The sequence below is a fragment of the Rhinatrema bivittatum genome, chromosome 4 (genome assembly GCF_901001135.1).
Source record: "Rhinatrema bivittatum chromosome 4, aRhiBiv1.1, whole genome shotgun sequence".
Taxonomy (NCBI): domain Eukaryota; kingdom Metazoa; phylum Chordata; class Amphibia; order Gymnophiona; family Rhinatrematidae; genus Rhinatrema; species Rhinatrema bivittatum.
In genome coordinates this window covers 109,906,091-109,928,016 of record NC_042618.1, presented here as the reverse complement: position 1 = coordinate 109,928,016, position 21,926 = coordinate 109,906,091, and the positions used below count along the sequence as shown (strand labels likewise).

The window sequence follows — 21,926 nt, the reverse complement described above, 5'->3', positions numbered from 1 at the left end:
CAGCCTCCGTTTTATGGGGGAGATTAGTGGGTCTATGGTGAATGCAGGGGGGAAGAGGGTTGGGGTGGGGGAGGGGATGAAGAATTGTTTAACACTGGGGTTGATTTGATTGGGAATAATGTTGTTGATGGCTTAAATCTCATCTTACATGTTATAGATCAGCAAGTTTGTTGGGCTACTGCTATGGTTTCTAAGGCGCCACCCCTAGGCTGGGAGGGGGGGACCATTCTGATTGCTCACAGGGCAGTTTCTTATTTTTTAATATCCCTTCCTGAGCAAGGGTATGGCTGAACAAGTGCGCTGTATATCATGGAATGTGGCGGGCATTGGCTCACCAGTAAAAAGGGCAAAAGTCTTGCAGTCTTTATGCAGGCATAAAGCCCAAATTGCATTTTTGCAGGAGACGCATCTTTCTGCTGCTGAGTAAAAAATTGTCCGGAGATTGGGTCAGTAAGGTATACTTTTCACAGGCTATGCATAAGAAAGCGGGAGTGGCTATTCTGATAGGGAAGAATGTGGTTTTTGAGAACACTAAGGTAATTGCAGACTCCAAAGGCCGCTACATCATGGTGACGGGGCACCTCTTTGGCCAGATGGTCACACTCTGTTGTGTTTACGTCCCGAACGCCTATCAACACAGTTTCTTCACTAACCTGGTACAATTTATATCATTAAATCAGAAAGGCTTACTATTCCTTGCTGGAGATTTCAATCAGGTGATGGATCCCAGATTAGATCAGTCTAACCCTGGGCCTAGCTTACAGACTTCCCTTCATAAGGGACTACCATATTTATGCCATCAATTACAGCTGCTGGACCCCTGGAGGATACTCCATTCTGAGGTGACAGACTTCACTCATGTTGCCCGAGCACATCTGTCTATGTCACGCATAGATTATATCTTGGTGTCTTCCCCTTGTTTTTCTAAGATTGGGAGGGCAGAGATAGGACCAGCTGAATGCTCTGACCATGCGATGATTTGGGTGGATGTGGGTTTGGGGGGTCCTCAGAGAGCCCAGAATAGATGGCGTTTTCCAGCCCATCTCACGGATGATAAAATCTTCCAAACTTATCTTAATCACAAGTGGCAGGAATACCTTCAGCACAATGGGCAACACCAGGAGAACCCGTCGCTGTTTTGGGAAGCGGGTAAGGCCACGATGAGGGGGGAAATCACTGCTTATGTTATACGGCAAAGGAAGCAGGCGAGTAAACAGCTCATTGACATGGGGATTGCAGTCCAAAAGGCGAAGCGTAAGCTAATAGCCCATCCTACCCCCCAAGCTAAGAAAGACTTTAGAGATTTACTGTTTACCCTAAATAGTTTTATTTATCGTAGGACGCAACAGGATTTATTATATTATTCGCATAAACTATATAGATTTGGGAATAAAATGGGGAAATTGTTGGCGAACCAGGTCCGGGTACAGAGGGGTGCTACATTCATTGCTGCCTTTACAGATAAACATGGGATGAGACATACGTCAGGGCCAAAAATTTGTGAGGTGTTTCGAGACTTTTATGAACAGTTATATACGGCCAAATCCCAGGCACAGGCGGAAGCAGTAGAAACCGCCTTTTTTCGAGATGTGGCACTACCCACTCTTACTAATGAGCAGTTAGAGTATTTAAATGCTCCAATTACTACTCAAGAGATTCTGGAAGGTATAGGGGCCAGTAAATCGCATAAGGCGCCAGGTCCCGATGGCCTTAATGCAGACTATTATAAATTATTGGGGGGTGCCATTGGGAAGTCATTGAGGTCTTATTTCTTGGTGATCTCCTGGGAAGGTTTTACTAACGTAGCCACTATGGCTTACATCACTGTGCTTCCAAAAAGTGGCAAAGACCCGTTAAGTCCTGCTTCATATCGACCTATTTCATTACTCAATACTGACGTTAAGTTATTTGCCAGAATCTTCGCCACCAGAATGAGCGGAATTTTGCCTTGTTTAATATCTGATAGCCAAGTGGGATTCGTTCAGGGCAGGAAAGCAAGCAGACATCTCCTCAGTTTGTGGGCGGCCATGACACATTATAAGACCCGTAATATACCTGCTTTAGCAGTGGGATTCGATGCAGAGAAAGCATTCGACAGAGTAGCTTGGCCCTACTTATTTTCGGTATTATGAAGATTTAGATTCCAGGGTCCCATATTGCAGAATATTATGCAACTTTACCAACATCCCCAATCCATTATAGTGGCGAATGGATTACTCTCTGCTCCGTTTCAGTTATATCGAAGAGTCAGGCAGGGGTGTCCTCTCTCCCCACTGCTTTACATACTTTCTCTGGATCCCCTGTTAAGGGCTATAAATGCTCGTCCTGACATAGAAGGGGTAAAAATAGGGGCTGCGAACTTTAAAGTAGCAGCTTTTGCTGACGATGTCCTTATTTTTGTGGTCAACCCAACTACTTCCTTGCTTGGAGTGTTGAGCCTTCAGGAACAATTTGGGGTATTCTCTGGGTTAAAAATCAACATCGATAAATGTGAAGCCATTGATGTTACTGGTCATATGCATGCCAACTGGCCGGGTGTTTTCCTGTTGCGGTGGGTTACCTCCACCATGAAGTATTTGGATGTCCGCATACCAATTGATATAAATGATATTTACTCTGTTAATATTATGCCCTTGCTTAAGAACACGAAGCAAAAATTACTTGACTGGCAGGGGTTGCCGCTGTCCCTTACGGGCAGGATACAACTTTTTAAGATGATTGAATTACCAAAATGGCTTTATATTCTGAATATGCTATCGATTTGGATAAAGCATCAACACATTGCAGAACTTCACACAGCGCTTTGCCGCTTCATTTGGCGTAATAAGAAACAGGTCGATACTGTAACGTGCGGTTGAAGATTTCCCGTCTGTAACATGCTGGGAGCACACAATTCGGACACGTAAGGCGATCCAGCGATACAGTCTCCAGTTTCACGCGTCCTTAGCGCTTCTTAAAACAGACGCATAACCCTTTCCGCACGCAGCATGTATATGATATGTAAATGAACGAATTAGCTGTATAATGAAGGAATTAGCTATTCCCCTCCGATACTGTAACACGCGCCCCGACTATCGCTGCCATTTTGCCCCGCGTTTAACCTGCTAACTTACCGCCTACCGGGGTAAGGTAAGGCGGCAAGCTTTCCCCCAGCCCCCTCTCACCTGCCCTGGCCGCGTCCATGGATGCTGGCCTCCGGGGCAGCCCCAGTCCTCCCCCCTCCTCCCGAAGAAAAAAAAAAGCGAAAAAAAGTTGCGAGAGAGAGAGAGAGAGAGAGGAGAGGAGGGCAATCCTACGCTCGGCGACTTACTTTTGCAGCCCCCCTCCTCCGGACATCGTGGCTTCCCCCGTGCCAGTTCCCCCTCCCCTCCTCCCGAAGCAGGGCGCGAAAAGCAGCCTTGCTCCGGGAGGAGGGAAGAAGGGACTGGCAGTGTAAAGCGGCGAAGCGACTCACCTTTTGTAGCACCTTCCGGACATTGGACGACCTCTCCTGCTGCTCGCGAAGATGGACGCCTGCACGGCCGCTGAAGACGTGACGTCACATGCCGTGATGCCAAACGTCGTGACGTCACGTCTTCAGCGGCCGTGCAGGCGTCCTTCTTCGCAAGCAGCTGGAGGCAGGAGAGGTCGTCCGATGTCCTGAGGGGGCTGCAAAAGTAAGTTGCTTTGCGCTTTTCGCGCCCTGCTTCGGGAGGAGGGGAAGGGGAACTGGCACGGGGGAAGCCACGATGTCCGGAGGGGGGCTGCAAAAGTAAGTCGCCGAGCGTAGGATTGCCGTCCTCTCCCCTCTCTCTCTCGCAACTTTTTTTTTCACTTTTTTTTTGCTTCGGGAGGAGGGGAGAGGGGACGGCAATCCCGACTTCCTGGTATCTGTCATTTCAAATGACATTTGAAATGACAGATACCAGCGTGGCCGTGAAGCGTTAGGCCCGAGCACCCAGGTTACTGTATAGGCGCTCTATACAGTAAAATGGGTTGCGCGGGCCTAACACTTCCCTAACACTTCGCAGACGCGGCATGCATTTGCATGCAATTAGAAGAGAGTATCGAGCGGTAGGTGAAGAGAACTGTGCATGCGGGGAACGAGGGTGCGCCAGGCACTGCCGCACTCTTTCTACCGAGTATCGACCTGAAAGTGAGGATCAAGCTTATTACTTTGATACGCTCCGTTCCAGATGGGGGACTTAAGTGTCCTAATATCCATCAATACAACCTTGCTATTTTGTTATGTCACATCAGTAACTGGCTGGGAGTGACGGAAGGTCTAATACCACAAGATCTGCTGAATAGTTGGTGCACGCCGTTGAACCTGGGAAATATTCTGGTGGCACCGAGCTCATCCCTGCCTTTGCATGTTCGCAATTTTCCCTACATGGCAGCCTGCCGTACAGCGTGAAAAAGACTCTGTTCTTTAATGCAGGTCTCCTGGCGGACATTGACCTTTGTCACGATTGTGGGTCTCCACACTTTCTCCCCAAGTTGGGAAAATTCCGCCTTTCAGCATTGGAGAGAAGCTGGTTTAATACATGTTCGTCAACTTCTGGTCCCGACGGGTCAGCACCTTTATTCCTTCACAGAGCTGCAGTCTACTCATCGGATCTCTACCACCAGTTTCTTCGGTTACCTCCAAATCAGTCATGCACTACAAGCATGGGAGGGGATACCGCTTGCAGATCACGATCACGAGCCCCTGCAACGCTTCTTCAGGCGCCAACAATCACCATTGAAGGTGTCCTGTGCCTCGATGGTAAAAGCATTACAGTCTCTGGAATCTGCGTTCTGTTTACAGAAACTGGCTGATTTGTGGACTCAGGACTTAGCTGCTCCGATTCCAGTTCTGCAATTGGCAAAATGCTTTCAGCTAATACCAAAATGTGCGGAGAATGTGCTTCTCAGGGAAACGCAATACAAAATACTGCATAGAACATACATCGCTCCCAGGTGGCTTTCAAGTGGAACATAACATCTTCAGCTTCTTGTTTGAAATGTCTAGTGGCCATAGCATTGTTTTTTCACAATTTTTAAGACTGTGCCATGATTCAGAATTTTTGGACTAAAATTTTAGGTTACCTTGGCCGTTTGCTAGCACAAAAAATACCCTTAGATCCGAAATTATGCCTTCTTCATGTTGTGGAGAACACGACCTCATGGACCCCTAATCGTGAGCAGACTTGTTTCTTACGCAAGGCTTTGTTATTAGCAAAAAAAACGATTTTGACGCAATGGATGAGTAAAGACCCACAAACAGTATTACACTGGAGACTGCAGCTACATAAATTGGTGGTGTACGAACACATGTCGGCAAAGACCTCACCATCGGGGAAGAAGTACTCGGAATTCCTAGCGGTTTGGAATCCATATTTGCTGGCTTTGAACTCTCGTGCCAGAAGTATGATTCTAGATCCAATGGCATAGTGGGGCCTTGTTCTCCTTCATGGCCGGTTCTAGAAGTATCCGAACGCCAGGTGATCTGCTATCCCTATCTGACTGGTTTCTGATTCCTGAGAGGTGTGCATTGACTCTATATGCTGCCTACTAACCTGCATCTCAGTGCAACCGCAGCCTACGTAATGTAAGACTTGTATGGACATTGCTATTATTCTCCTTATTCAGCCAGAACTACTTATCAACCTTAGTGTTTGGACCATGGTATGATCATTAGAAGGGGATCCTTCCCCAGAGGAATGTGCCAGCTTACTGATAGGTCTTGGAGGATTGGAAACACACCTGGCATGGCCAGTGGGGAGCTATCAGGATCATTAATACCTTGTCCTGCCGGAGCTTCACGAGAGTCTTTGAAATGGGAGGAAGTGGAGGGCACGCATAAAGGAGACCGCTGGCCCAGGAGAGGGTGAAGGCATCTCTTGGTTGTGAGTGCTGACTGCGAACGAGAGAGCAGAAGTTGTCTACTTTGTGGTTGTGGACCGACGCAAAGAGGTCTATGCGACGGTAACCCCAGAGACCATTCGTGTGGATGGAAAGTGCGACTCAGCATGTCCACCAAAAGATTGCCCACGCCCGGCAAGTAGGTTGCTTTGAGGTACATCGAGCGGGAAAGGGCCCATGCCCATATCTGTGCAGCTTCCTGACACAGGAGGTAGGAGCCTGTTCCCCCTTGTTTGTTGATGTACCACATCGCAACCTGATTGACGGTTTGAATCAGGATGGCTTTGTTTGATAGGCAATCCTGAAAAGCCTTGAGGGCATATCTGATCGCCCGTAGCACCAGGAAATTTATTTGGTATTTGGCTTCCTCTGGAGACCAGGTTCCCTGCGACTGCAGGTCGCCTACATGTGCACCCCACCCAAGTTGGATGTGTCTGTTAAGGTAATTTGAGGGTCTGGAGCCTGAAATGGAAGGCCTTGAATAAGAATGGAGTGGTGTATCCACCAGGCTAGTTTGGTAACCTGGATAATGCTGGACATTGGCTGACAAGCTTGAATCCACTGGTATTTTAAGGTCCACTGCATCACTCTCATGGCTACGCGAGCCATCAGAGTGACATGTACCGAGAACGCCATGTGACCCAGCAGTATGAGGAAGTGACGAGCAGTTGAAGATACTCAAGTCTGTAGGTGATGCGCCAGAGATGCTATGGTGAAAGCGCGATCCTGGGGGAGGAAGGTTTTTGTCTGTATAGTGTTTAGGTCGGCCCCTATAAAGGATAAGGTTTGGGATGGAACTATCTTTTATCTTTTATCCGGGAAGGCTTTTCAAACAAGCCTTCCCGGACAACTCATAACCACCTCCAACTCCTGTAACAATGTTACCATTTGGTACTTTAAATAACCTTTAAGTTATTTCTTTTATCCCCATACAGTTCTTTTTACTCCCCTCTGTTCCTCTTTTTTCTCTCTCCCAGTTATTCTACCCCTGGTTTTTTGTAACTGCATCCCCCTTGCACTAGTTTAGTTCTACTGTTCAATGCATCCCTTGTTTCTATGTAAACCGGCATGATGTGACCTGTTCATGAATGCCGGTATATAAAAAAATCTAAATAAATAAATAAATAAAATCTTGGATTTGGGATAGTTGATTAGAAACCATAAGGAGATCAAGGTGTGGATAGTGAGACGCAGGGAGGCTAGTGCGCCCTGCTGAGTCGGAGCCCTTATCAACCAATCGTCGAGATAAGGGTAGACATGCACTCCCTGATTCCTGAGGAAGACTGTGACCACCACTAGGCACTTGGTGAATACTCATGGAGTGGACCCTAGGCCGAATGGTAGTACATGGTATTGGAAGTGACGAGGGCCGACCAGGAATCGCAGGTATTTGCGATGAGATGGAGTAACTGAGATGTGTAAGCGTCTTGGAGATCTAGAGAGCATAGCCAATCTCCTCTTTGTAGAAGAGGAAGTAGAGAGCCCAAGGTCACCATTTTGAACTTTTCTCTCTGTAAAAATGTGTTTAAGGCGCGGAAGTCCAGTATCGGGCGTACACTACCTGACTTTTTTGGTATTAGAAAATACCGGGAATAAAACCCTTGCCCCTGCTGGGAGAGGGGCACTGGTTTTATTGCTTGGGATCTGAGGGGGGATGAGACCTCCTATTCGAGCAAGGGAGAGTGGTTGGACGTCCCCCACATCAGCCGAGGTGGAGAGTCCGCTGGAACAGTCAGGAAATTCAGGTGATAACCCTGAGTGACTACTGCACGTACCCACTGATCTATGGTGACTATATGACACTGTTGAAGTGGCAGAGCCGACCGCCAACCAGTATGGATGGAAGATGAGATTGGCTTACACACTCTAGGAAGGAGTCAAAACCCTGACGCTGGTCCAGGCTGAGAAGCTGGCTGAGACTTTTGAGGTAGAGTCTGCCTGGAATGACCTTTTTGGTAAGGTCTGGAAGGGTGTCCTCTAAAAGCCGGAGGATAAAATTTCCTTGACTTGTAGGCCGGCCGCTTAGAGTCACTCCTGAAAGTTCTCTTAGGGGCAGAAGGAAACTCAGACGGCACAGAAGAAAGCTGGCGCAGCGTTTCATGGTGGTCCTTTAACTGCGCCACGGTCTCTCTGATCTTTTCCCCGAAGAGATTATCACCCACACAGGGTAGATCTGTTAATCTGTGTTGGACTTCTGGTCTTAAGTCCGAGGATTTGAGCCAGGCCCATTTCTTGCACTAATCCCCGCTGCAGACACTCTAGAGGCGGTGTCAAAGATATCATACGCAGCGTGGACCTCATGCTTTCCAGCATCCAGACCTTTTTGAGCCAGAGAATGAAGTTGAGCCTGGAGTTGCTCTGGTAAAGAATCAGAGAAATCCTGGATCCTCTTACAAGGGTCTCTGTTATACTGGGTCATCTATAACTGGTAAGAGGCAATGCGAGATATGAGCATTGAACCATGGAAGACATGCCTGCCAAAAGCATCCAGAGATTTTTGTTTCTTCCCTGGAGGTATGGAGGAATGAGGTTTTGAACATCGTGCCTTTTTCTGGGCTGATTCAACAACAGAGTGATGATCCAACTGTGGCTTTTGGAACCCAGGAGCTGACTGCACATGATAGGTGGCATCTGTCTTGCGGTTGACAGGAGGAACCAAACATGGGTGTTCCCAGTTTCTCTTCAGGAGATCAAGCAGGATTTCATGAATAGGTATAGACATGATTTCCTTAGGAGCATCTAGAAATTGGTGAACTTCCAGCATCTTGTGCCTAGAATCCTCTTCTGTCTGAAGTTGAAAAGGAATGGTTTCAGACATTTCCTTGATGAAATTAATAAAAGACAGATCTTCTAGTGGAGAACGTCGTCTTTCATCTGGGGGAGAGGGCTCTGATGGTAGATCTGTATCTTCTGAGGAATCATCGGTCCGAGGATCATAGGGCTGATCTCCAGCACCTAGTGGGTCTCCAGCAAGGAGAAATGATGCTAATCCTGAAGGATTAGTATCGGGGAACTTTTGTTATCTACCTTATAAATGGGCTCTGACCGACGGCCCGCAAATGCGCGGTAGAGAGCAGCTCTACCGCACATGCACGGGCGAGCACGTCGGTCAGAGCGGAGCGTGCCCGAAAAAAAAAATGGCGCTGGGTCCTTAGGAGCAGGAGCGGCGGCGGCGAGGAGCAGGAGCGGGAGGAGTAGTAGCAGAGGCGGCGGCGACGAGCAGGAGCGGCGGCGGCGACACGCGCGAGGGAGGGAAACCCCCCCCCTCGTCTGCCGGTTGTGGATGAGCTGAAATGGGAGGGGATTGAGAGAGGGGGAGGGAGGAGAGAGTGAGCTGAGGGGAGGGGGGGAGGGAGGAGACAGTGAGTTGGGGGGAGGGGGGAGGGGAGAGAGGGAGGTGAGGGTAGGGGGGAGAGGGAGGGAAACTAGAGGTGGGAGAGGGGCGAGGGAGTGGGAAGGAAATGGACCGAAAAAACATTTTTTAATGTAGCCCGTTGTTACAGGCTTAACGGCTAGTTCAAAATAAACTATAAACCCACAAATTGTCACAGCTATCAGACTTCGGCCCCAGCGTCAGCTCTGGCAGGTTCTTGTTCCAGGCTCTCATCAGCGAAGAGGACAGCGCTAATCGTGGGAAGGCAGGAGCACAACTTTGGAGTGAAGTCCGGGCTTGTTTCTCTCCCCCGGCGACCATTTTTGTGGCGCAAATAGCAGCGGGGCACTTTTTATTTTTTCTATGTGTGTCACCAAATTTCAGACACCCGCCTTCAGCAGCAGCCCTGGAGCGGACAGAATTTTTGTTCTTTGCGTTTCTGTTAGTAGTGCTACTTTCCCCCAACTAATCAAAATTTTAAAGACCTTGGAGGGCGCTATTCGCCACGAGGTAAGATGAACGCCTTTGCCTGAAGCTCCGGTATTCCCCCACCTCACTAACCCGCAGTACAGTGAATCACGAGCTATAATATTCTATTCATCTCACTGCCCGAGCACCATTTCCACCCAGGTACAGCCTTCGCCCTGGCAGCCATTTTAGCAGAGCAAAGCACAGCAGGGGTACAGAACAGGGAAAAACAAAAAAGATGTTGGAGTCTTGCCACAGTCTGTCTTGAATGAGAGCCGCTATTTTAAAGGGGACTTTCAATATTAACTATCCAATCTGAAAAGGAAACAAAAAGAACAAATATCAACAACTCAAACCTGGTGAGCTATTCCCTGCGGTCCAGAAGCGCGGCTACCATTGTGAGACCTTCTCAGCAGCCCCCCGAGAGCTACCATCCTCTCTTTGCAGCAAAATTCCAATGGGAATTTTTAAATTAAACTATAATTAATTAGGAGGAGATCACGTGATACACTGACAGGAGAGGATGTGATCTCCTGTCGCTGAGCCAAAGCCCTCGCTATCCCACCACATCCGATCACCGGGACCTTCCTCTTTTAAGTGGTGCCGATCAAGAAATTTACTGCTCTCTATTGGGTGCCTGCTTGACCCTGATGGCAGCCAGGGCAGGGAAGAAAGACAAAGATAAGGACCGGGAGTGCGATAAGGCCTGAACGCCCGACGTGACGCCGGAAGAAGCGGGCAGCATGGCAGATTTAAATGCCACTGCCCAAAGCTCCCTGTCTGATCTGACTGCGGCGGTATTAGCCACGATTTCACCAGAACTCCAGAAAATTTCAGCCAAGCTGCAGGAGATAAATTCCAGCATGGCAACATTTGAACGCCGCTTTTCGAAGCTCGAAGCACGTGTCTCGGATAATCAAGATGGCCTCCATAAGGCCCAGACAAGACATCGCAGAACTGAAAGCAGCGTTGGATAAGCAAACAAACTAGGAGATCTGGAGAATTGCTCCCGGAGATCAAATTTAAGGTTAGTGGGGCTCCCGGAAAGTATAGCCGAATACACCCTCCCTCGCGTTGTCGAGGAGTGGCTTCCCCACGGCATTGAACCTCACTGACCTGAAAGGGTCCTTCACAGTGGAAAGGGCTCGTTTGGGCCCAAAGCACGCTGAACACGAGAAACCGCGGGTAGTGATCATAAAAATCATGAGCTATGCTCACAAAGCTGAAGTTCTGCAGGCCCTCCGACAAGGGGCTAAGTTGAAATATGATAACCAGCCGGTGTTAATTTTTCAAGATTTTTCAGCAGTAGTCTCTGCGCGGCGGCGTGCTTTGGCACCATATTGCTCCCAACTCTACGAGAAAGGCATTCGGGCGGCTCTGGTCTACCCAGCAAAAATGAGGGTTCAAACCGAAGCCGGGGTCCAGTGGTTCACGGAAGCGGCGGCTATTCAGCGCTTCATTTCAACACTCTCCGCCAAAGGGTTACCTGACCCCTAATCTGCCAGGGATTCGTTCCCTGGTGACGTTAGATTGTATGGGAAACCAGACGTGGCAGGAAGATGTTGGCTCATGGGCCAGAGTTTTCCAAGTTTCAATATTTAAATATCTTCAGGTATAGTGGGAACAGAACAGCTCTTCTCATTTCTGCCCAGACGGCATGGATCAGATAACTGGGGGTCACCCAATTGTTTTTGTGTTACTTTTTTGACTTTTTAGTCTTCTCTGTTTTCCCACTGCCTTAACACTTGCTGGGTTTGCCTGTGTACCCCCAGCTTGACAGGTTCACCTATGGTTTTTTTTTTATGGTTCTGGTTTCTTGTAGTAAATTTACCTACACATGCTTCTATGGGCTCTGGGATGACATAATGGGCCTTTCTCATGAGACTGACTATCTACTGAAGGGTTGTGTGTCTAATCTTGTGGCACGATGAATTGGCTAACAGGATGATCGGCAATTATTAATCATCCTTGGCTAAGGGAGATTTCGGTGCTATTGCCAATATAACTTTCAAACTTCTAAAGTCACAATATTAAGGTGGGGTGGGGGGTGCGAGGGCTGGGCACTGTATTGAAGTGATCTCCGCCTGCTATCATTAGGACAGCAGGTAGAGGGTAGAGTTATTGGGGGAAGGGGGTTAAAATGAATGAGAATGGGGAGGTGAGATTGATGTGGGAGGGGAGGGCGTTCAAAAAAGGGGAAAAGAAGAGAGCAAGGGACGGCTCCATAAGCTCCACTAGTAAATTACTAGACGGGTTTGCTCAGACAGCGTCTTATAGTGAACAGGGGGGGGGGGGGGGGGGCTCAGCTGGGAGGCCCACTCCTCATCACAGAATTCTTTATACCGTCTTGTTACATATCATCCGATATTGATCATGAGTAATCACAATACTAACATCTTTTCCTGGAATGTGGGGGGAATCAATTCTCCCATCAAAAGAACTGATATTGCAGGTTCTTGGCAAGAAGTCAGCAGATATTGCATTTCTGCAGGAGACTCATCTGACTGACATCGAACATGGTTAACTGAGTCAAAGATGGGTGGGCTCTGTACATTTTTCCTCTGCTAGTACTAGGTCTGCTGGGGTAGCTATATTAATCAGACAGTCCTTTCCCATTCACATTTTGAAAGAAATAAAAGACCCGCAAGGTAGATTTTTTATTTTGGAGACTGAATTTCACCGGGCACCTCTCATCTTATGTAATATTTATGCCCCAAATGTGTACAATCCTTCATTCTTCCAAGAACTACATGCTTTACTTCTTCCTTATATAGATAATGTTACTTGTGGGGGGTGATTTCAATGCTGTTAAAGAGCCAGCTTGGGACAGATCTTCCTCGGCCAAAGGACAGGGGATGCCAAGTAAAGGGCTTCTCTTCTTAGAGAAAACACTGCATTTAGTTGATGTATGGCGCACATTGCACCCTCTTGAGTGGGATTTCACGCATCTCTCTAGGGCTCACGCTACACAATCCAGATTGGACTATTTTTTACTAAGCTCCAACAGTTTCTTCAGGATAGTAGATGCTCAGATAGGAGATATTATTTCTGACCATGCCCCCATCAAGTTGGAACTAACCAATCCCCTGGTACAAGCAGCTGAATTTCAATGGAGATACCCTTATTATTTAGCCGACGACACCACATTTCAGAACTACTTGAGGGATAAATGGAAGGACTTTGAGGCCTTGAACATACAACACAAAGATGATCCCATCTTATTCTGGAATACTGCTAAGGCAGGACTCAAAGGAGATATTATTTCATATGTGGCGTATCGTAAGAAATCTCTAGATAAACAACTATTGACCCTGAGTGTTCAACCTCAGAGGGCTAAACAGGATTTAATCCGTAGCAATTCCACTATACATCGAGAGAAATTCTTGTCCTTAAAAACAGCCATTAACTCACTTATACATCAACGTACTAAGAAGAGCCTTCTTTATTATCAGCATATTTCAATTCGGACAGAAATCCGGCAGAATGATGGCCAATTAATTAAATCCTCCTGCTGTCCTAGGAGAACGCCTGTTACAGGTAAGCAACTATGCTTTATCTGCTTCCAGCACATTGCTCAGGGTCAAAAGAGGCAATCTCCATCTTGCCTGCCTGTTTCTGCTCCTGGGACCATCTGCTACTGGGACCATCCCCGCTCATGTGCCTCTCGCGGCACATGTAGTCAGCATTTTATCTAATTTAGTCTTTTTGTCTAGGAATACAAGTACAAGGCTAAGATTGTTTTTAGTACTTACAAAACTGCTTATGATTAAAAATTAAAAAAAACAACTTAAGAATGACTTCATATCTGATGTCAAAGTTTCACTGCTTTTTCACCGCTTTCATGGCCAAGATGGGGACTTTGTAGGACCCTGACCCGCCTACACATCCGCTGCTTGCAATAGGGTCTATGCTGTCAATGGGACCAACTGACTCAGCTGTTGGACTCTGTTTCTTCTCTCAGGGATTATGAAACAAGAACTCCTCTGGTGGCTCCAACCACAGATCGTCTAGAAGGGTGCTCCTCTTCGTCATCAGAACTTGGCAATGGATGCCTCGATGATTGGGTGCAGTGCACTCGACCAGTCTTGCTGGACACAAGGCACCTGGTCTGTCTTGGAACGTTGCATACTTATCAAGTTCGTTGAATTGCGGGCTTTCAAAAATGCTCTAGTGGTCTTTACTCACCTACTCGAAGGACAGAGGAGCCATCTTAATTCAAACCAGATTGCCATGTTTTACATCAGCTAACAGGAAGGAACAGGATACTAGAGTATCGGGAAGCCATGAGGATCTGGTGATGGGTGGTAGACTATCATGCCTACCTCCTGGTGGTCCGCCAGGGATTTCCAATTCCTTGGGTGGACCACCTCAGAAGAGTGTTTGGTCCTCACAAGTAGTCTCTTACTCAGTCTGTAGCAGAGGAACTATTTGAGTTACGGAGTCGCCCCTGTATCTTCCTATTTGCAACAACACAATTGGAAGCTTGATCAATTCTGCCTCATCCTTCCCAGCAATCTCAGGCTTGCTCAGGACGTGTTCCTTCTCGACTGGTGCAGAAATTTTCTACACTTTTCACCACTGCTGCTAATTTTGAGAACAATTCAGGACCGTGGCCTCATGATGCCTCGTGACCCAGGCAGGTCTGGTATGCACATCTCATGTGACTGTCCTTCAGTACATCTGGAATCAAATCCATTTCTGCTGATGCAAAAATGGACGCCTAGTCCAAGCCCAATCTGTGGGATCGCAATCTCTCAGCATGGATGTTGAATATACGATAATAGCCAGCCTCTCTTTGCCCGACCAAGACCAATTCGACACAGCACCAAAGGAGTCCATGAAATACATGCTGCAAGACCTTTTTCTTTCCCCATTGCTCTCCAAGAATAGAAGCAGAGCATGCTGTCAGTTCTTGCTGTCTGACCCACCAAGGGAGCAAAGTCCCTGGGGGTCACCTGGTGCTTGACCCATCGGTGCAAGAACTGAGACCATTCCTAAGGGGAAAGAGAAACAGTCCCAACAGTATTGTTGCTTGGAGCACCCCCAAGAATTATCTTACCCGCTCTCTGGAATCAGAGCTAATGGCCTTCCTGGAAGTGGACTACTTTTAGCTGTTGTAACAGCCCACACCTGTACCATCTACTGAAGACAGAGATTTGCTATAGGCTGCACCAGCCCTTCTGTAAGAGGAGTGAAGTCAACTTTGAGCTTTTTTTGGGGGGGGGGGGGGGCAAGTGAACATAACCCACTCATCTGAACTGGTTTGGCATAGACAGGAAGCTTAAATTTCTAGTTGATGCAATTTTGTGTTTTCTGCCTGGTTAGTGCTTCTCTGAAGTTCACTTAACTTTTTTCATGCATGGAATAAAAGTTCCCAGCTCCATTTTTGTGCTGGAATATGCTACATGAATTTTAATTTTTTAAAAACTTATATTCTGCACTTATCACAATAATAGATCAAAGTGGATTCCAAGTTAAATCAAACATGAGCTGGTTATACAAACAAAATGTTGAAATAAGTTTGTTTTGCAGGGTGAGTAGGAGTGAACGCAGTGGGAGATATGGTTCTTCCCTAGACAGAGATGACCGGGACGAAAGGGAGTTCAGAATCAGACGAAGGGATACAGACTACAGGAGATCAAGCGAGGAGCGCCGCAGTGAGAGATATGATGACTACAGAGACTATGAAAGCCCAGAGGTATGTAATGTATTGGCCTGGTAGGGATTTCTATGGCTTTGATAGGATGGATAGACTGATAATTTTTAGTTATCTTGACGCTCATTTTTAAAGGGTTTAATTAACCTAACTTTGAGTTAGGCCCTAAATTGGCTCTTTTGAGAATGTACTGGGGCGGATGCCTAAATTTAGGCTCCTAGTTTCTCTAGCTCCCTAAAGTAGAAGCCTAAAAAGTTGGTGGCTATTAGGGTGGGAAAAATATGAGGTGTTTAACACTGATTTTTAGAACTAAGTACCTAACGTAATGACCTAAATCTAGGCAAAAGAACAGCAGACCTAAATTAACGGGAAAAGTTAGAACCCTAAATTAGGTCTTGCAAATTTAGGTGCTTGGCTACTTTATTTTTTTTAATAGTCCTGTAATACTTGTTTTCTTTCCCAGTAATGAAGTTTTAATGCACTTGTCTGCCAATTAATACCTTAGCACTACACCTCTAATATCCACTCAAAGTTAAGCCTGTGGATACATGGAGGGGCCTTCTAAGCACTTCTCAATCTCTGCCTACACCTGTGCAAATGCTCCTACACTGGCAACCTCCTGTCCACCCTGCTTGCTTTTGGGCAAGTACCCAGCTCTATAAGCTATCCCCTATGCTGTCTAGGGACACGGAGACCCTACAAAACCGGGGAGTGCGGAGGGGAGGTGAGTCCACACAATTCCTAGAAATGCACCTACACACCAAATACAAAAAATGGTGGGATCTCCAATCAAGAAACAGAGCTAACAAACTAGGGGCATTCCATGAAGCTAGCAAGTAACACATTTAAGACTAATCGGAGAAAATTCTTTTTCACTCAACGCACAATAAAGCTCTGGAATTTGTTGCCAGAGGATGTGGTTAGTGCAGTTAGTGTAGCTGGGTTCAAGAAAGGTTTGGATAAGTTCTTGGAGGAGAAGTCCATTTACGGCTATTAATCAAGTTTACTTAGGGAATAGCCACTGCTATTAATTGCATCAGTAGCATGGGATCTTCTTAGTGTTTGGGTAATTGCCAGGTTCTTGTGGCCTGGTTTGGCCTCTGTTGGAAACAGGATGCTGGGCTTGATGGACCCTTGGTCTGATCCAGCATGGCAATTTCTTATGTTCTTAGGCCTTTAAGCTGATTTAGCGCTTAACAGTAACAAGGTCCTATTTTTTAAAAAGTTTGCCCACCCCTGGTATAAACCCACACGTCTAGACTGGTCTAGCAGGATGATAAGGAATTTAAATTACTTTCCAAGTGAATCCCTCTCCATAATGATGCTTTTGCTTCTATACAAACTACTGAGAAACCCATGCCAATTAACTTTCTTTTCTAGAAGACTTTGCTTGGAGAGCTATACCTGCCAGTGCAAAGGCTCATTTAATACCTGACTTATCAGTTTCTCGCTCAGTGTCTCTGGCTCCTTTCTTCGGCTTGAGCTCAAAATTGTGATCCTAGGAAGGAAAAAAGATAGTAGGGGAGAAATAAGAACATATAACAACCTTTTCCACATACAACAGTAGTTAAGGACCTATTTAATATCAGCTTGACAAAAGTGAAAATATGCACATCCCTTTCCCCATCTGTGTTTCAGACCCAATGCTAAACTCAGAACAGTTGGCTGTGACAATTTACAATTACAAATCACCTTAAGCTTCCCTGTTCTAATAGCCATCAACAGAGGTGTAGAAAAAAGGCAAAACTAGAAAGTGTAAGCATTCACAATAGTTTCCAAAAGTATGTATTTCTAATTGCATATATGCTTCCATTTACCTATGGAAAGTGATTAGAAGAACAAAACTGAACAGACAAAGTACCATATTGGTGACTTGGACTTTAGGTGCAATTCCTCATGACTGGTTACTGCAGGATCACAAAAAACATATTTTACATAAAAAATTCAGAGTAACTTGCTGGTAAGGCATGAGAAGTAAGAACCATGATCTTACCCTTCCAAGCTTGGAATTATAGTCACATAGGACTAGCTGCTGCCTTTGTCGCTGTTCCTCTGATTTACGTTCATAGGCTCTAACACGAGCACAAGTCATCAAACTCTCAAAGTACCTATAGATAGGATCTTTATCCTCATCACGGATCTGAGTCAGTGAGAGAAGATATGTGCTTGAAAACACAAAATAAATGTCAGGAGTACTGTCTTTCTACTGCAAGTTCCACTCTCTAAAAGTAAGTATAATAAACATAGATCCTAAAATGTGATGGAATAAACTGCTTGCTTTACTGAATGGAAGTTTGCCACAGGAACACCGCCTTTGGTTCTAGAGGAATAGAACTTTAAAAAAAAAAAATACAATATTTACAACCACTGAGCAAAGAAGCTGGACTCACCTATCTCTTAAATCAACAGGTGAAAACATAATAAATGCATTACAATTTTTGTACTTAGAGGAAAGTAAAAATGTACAGATCAGTTGTAAAATGATGAACACAATGAACACTTTAGCCTCAAATGAATGGGAATGCATTTCAAAGCTGAACAATTCTAGTTCCACACAAGCAGGCCAATTAAAAAAAAACTGCGAGAGCCGGCGCTCTGAGGCGAGCGCCCGCTCTCCCAACGCGCCCAGGCAATACAGTATTTAAATTAGTGCCAGCGCTAATAAGGAGGCACTAGGAACATGTGTCCCTAGCGCCTCATTAGTGGAAGTGGCGGCTGTCAGCAGGTCTGACAACTGACGCTTAATTTTACCGGTGTCGTTTGACGAACCCGCTGACAGCCAGGGGTTCGGAAAATGGACGCTGGCAAAATTGAGCATTCGTTTTCCAACCCACAGGCAGAATTTTTTTTTAATTTTTTTTTTTTAAAAGAAGTTTTGTTTTTTTTTAATTTTGGGGGCCTCCGACTTAATATCACTATGATATTAAGTTGGATATTAAGTCTGTACACTTGCTCGGTGCTGTCTGAAATTAATGCCTGTCTTTGGGCAGACATTAATTTCTGAGAGTAAAATGTGTAGCTAGGCTGCACATTTTACTTTCTTTATTTCAGGTGACTAACTAATAGGCTCATCAACACGCATTTGCATGTGATGAGCGCTATTAGTTTCGGGGGGGGGGGGGGGGCCCACACGTTTTCCACGTGCTATTACCCCTTACATTATAAGGGGTAATAATAGTGAGTCAAAAACGCGCGGCCAAATGGGGGTTAAATGGAGTGCTCGGCCGAGCACACCGTTCTGTATCGGCCTGAAGGAGGGGTGTGCAGGTTGGCAAGACAAGGAGTATTCACAAACAGTTTTTGATAAGTAACAGGAGGGAAAGAACAATCTTTGTAGGCAATGAAAGAAAACACTATTCTAGTCCCTCTTTGCCAAAGAACCCTTGCTCATGCACAATTTTTTTTTTATTCTTACCACTGGGTTGGGTTTGGGAGAATAAATCCGTCCCTGTTTGGCTCCACTGACAGATTTGCACTTGACAGATGAGGGCATTTCTGGGTAAGAAGACAGTACAGGTTTCACAGGCTCAATTGCAGAAGGTGGGATGTAAATGGGTTCTGAATCAACCTCTCCTTCTGCCTGTTCCCAGATTCTATAACTGCCAACGGGCTGTTCAGGCTCTGCATCACAAACTGCTAGATAGGGATGGATACACAGATAGAAAGTTCCTCAGTTATTCTTCTTCAACATTTCAAAAATTGTTATAATGGGGGGGAGAATAAACATTTATCAATTTTTAATGTGTTGGAGAAAAAAGTCTTATGTTAAAAGTGGGATGCTTTCTAATGGTATGTTTCAGCTCTGATCCTGCACACTAAAGAGCTCTCGGAGAAGTGAAAATCATGTACATACTGTCCTATAAAATCATGTATATACTGTCCTATAACGACGACAAAACTGGTATCTGAATTAAAAAATGCATGGGATAAATACAGGGAATCTCTGATGCGTGAAGGAAATTGTAAAGGCTAGATAAACTGGACAGATGAGCAGACTAGATGGGCTCATAGTCTTTTTCTGCTATCATGTTTCTATGTTCCTACTAAAGATTCCATGTGTTAAAGCAGAGTCTTTTCATTACCAGATCACTAATAAATTACAGATCACTTTCACAGAGATACTTTTCTAGAATTCTAGGTACTCCGGCAAAGTCTAAGAAAGACGGACTTTTTGCTGTGGAGGAAGGGCAAGTTGCCTTGGTTATCTGATTTCTTATTAGCTGAAGTCTCTTCAGCATTTTAATAATGTTTTGTAATGACATTTCTTTCCCTATCAAATTATGAGATAGTTCTACAAAGATCTCTGTGAAAATCTCCATCCCCTCTAAGTTTTCATTTTTAGCCTCAGTGCAGAGAAATCTGTGGTCAGTGTCCCTAACATTGTGCAAGAAACTGAAAGCCATGATGCGGTGTTACAGTTCATAAGTTGAAAATTGTTATTAACACCACGTCCACAGGAAAACATCTTTTGTGAAACACAAAATTAAAGAACCTGAAGCCATAATCTGGTGTTATCATTCACAAGTTGAAAATTGGCACGAACACTTTTCTGATTGTTTAATATGGAAATCTTTACTCTAAGAGCTGTAAACTACTCTTGCTCATAAGTTCATTACTTTTAAAGAACAGTGTGACAATTGTTAGAGGGTGCAAAATTTCCAGTTGCTAGTCTACCAGTAGAATACAAGGTATAGCTTTCTCACTTTAGGCTGAGTCTAACATCAAAATCACTGATTTCTTAAGGTCTAGCAAGGTTCTTTGCCAACAATGCCTGCTTTGGAGCTCAAAGCACAGAAAGCACTTAATACTCTAATATGGTCCTTAAGCATGCCTCCTTTCCTTATACAAGCAACTTCCAAAACTAAAACACAAATAATAAAAGAACATATCACCTAACAGTATTAGCCCTGCAAATACTGAAAAATTATAGGTGATCTGCCATGCAGCATCTGCCCAGACTGATGTAATGAACTTAAACTGGAATTAACAGTAGAAAGCTAAAATTCTCATTGTGTCATTCAGACATACTAGACTGAATGAGAAAATAGGCAAGTCTGTTTACCTATAAACAAGGATCACCTTAGACAACAGGATGAATTTAGCCATGACTGATCGATCACCGGATGGACAACTCCCGAAGGAGTGGAAACCAGACCTGTCTCGGGCAATGAGGGGCTATGAGAATTATAGTCCCTCTATCCTTGCAAACCTTCAAGAAAGTCTTCGCCACTAAGGGAATCAGAGGGTACGCGTACAGAAGGCCTGTGTCCCAATGGCAGGTGAGGGCATCTGAGGCTGGTTTTCCATCTGTCCTGTGCAAGGATCAGAACTGAGGCACCTTCCTGTTGCAGGGGGGTGCAACCAGATCTACATCCGGGCTCCCCCAGAAGCAGGATATACGATTCGCCATTTCCTGGTCCAGGGATCACTCGTAGGTTCTGAAAGCTCGACATCCTGTCCGCTACCATTTTCTCCATCCTGGCCAGGTATGTGGCCCTGAGCACTATCCCGAAGGACAGAGTCCACGACCAGATCTGGACTGCTTCCTGACACAGGAGATATGATCCCATGCCGCTCTGCTTGTTGACATATAGAAACATAGAAACAGAGAAACATAGAAATGACGGCAGAAGAAGACCAAACGGCCCATCCAGTCTGCCCAGCAAGCTTCACACATTTTTTCTCTCATACTTATCTGTTTCTCTTAGCTCTTGGTTCTATTTACCTTCCTCCCCCACCATTGAAATATCTAGCTTGATTAGTTAGGGGTAGTAGGGGTAGTAACCGCCGCAATAAGCAAGCTACACCCATGCTTATTTGTTTTACCCAGACTATGTTATACAGTCCTTATTGGTTGTTTTTCTTCTCCCCTGCTGTTGAAGCAGGGAGCTATGCTGGAAATGCGTGATGTATCAGTCTTCTCCCATGCCGTTGAAGCAGAGAGCCATGCTGGATATGCATCGAAAGTGAAGTATCAGACACATTTGGTTGGGGTAGTAACCGCCGTAACAAGCCAGCTACTCCCCGCTTTGTGAGTGCGAACCCTTTTTTCTTCTCCCCTGTCGTTGAAGCAGAGAACTATGCTGTATATGCATTGAAGGTGAAGTATCAGGCTTATTTGGTTTGGGGTAGTAACCGCCGTAACAAGCCAGCTACTCCCCTCTTTGTGAGTGTAAATCCATTTTTTCCACATTTCCTCTTGCTGTTGAAGCTTAGAGCGATGTTGGAGTCACAGTAAGCATGTGTATGTTTATTGAATAAGGGTATTGTCTCCAGGCAGTAGCTGTCATTCTGGTGAGTCACCCACTCTTCATTGGCGGCCTCTTGACTTTATGGATCCACAGTGTTTATCCCATGCCCCTTTGAAGTCCTTCACAGTTCTGGTCTTCACCACATCCTCCGGAAGGGCATTCCAGGCATCCACCACCCTCTCCGTGAAGAAATACTTCCTGACATTGGTTCTGAATCTTCCTCCCTGGAGCTTCAAATCGTGACCCCTGGTTCTGCTGATTTTTTTCCTACGGAACAGGTTTGTCGTTGTCT

General features: G+C 45.7%; 1 protein-coding gene across 7 annotated transcripts in view; it reads right to left on the bottom strand.

Annotated features, from left to right (window-relative positions):
• Positions 1–21,926, bottom strand: part of MGA (MAX dimerization protein MGA) — a 660,453-nt gene that overhangs the window by 363,473 nt on the left and 275,054 nt on the right. For 6 of the 7 annotated variants that reach the window (XM_029598656.1, XM_029598662.1, XM_029598663.1 and 3 more), the window contains exons 10-12: positions 18,799–19,019; positions 17,377–17,523; positions 16,815–16,881 (exon numbers count right to left, since the gene is read on the bottom strand). In XM_029598656.1, the coding sequence (XP_029454516.1) occupies positions 16,815–16,881; positions 17,377–17,523; positions 18,799–19,019 (435 nt within the window). The remainder of the gene's footprint in view (positions 1–16,814; positions 16,882–17,376; positions 17,524–18,798; positions 19,020–21,926) is intronic. The other variant, XM_029598661.1, reaches the window with a different exon arrangement.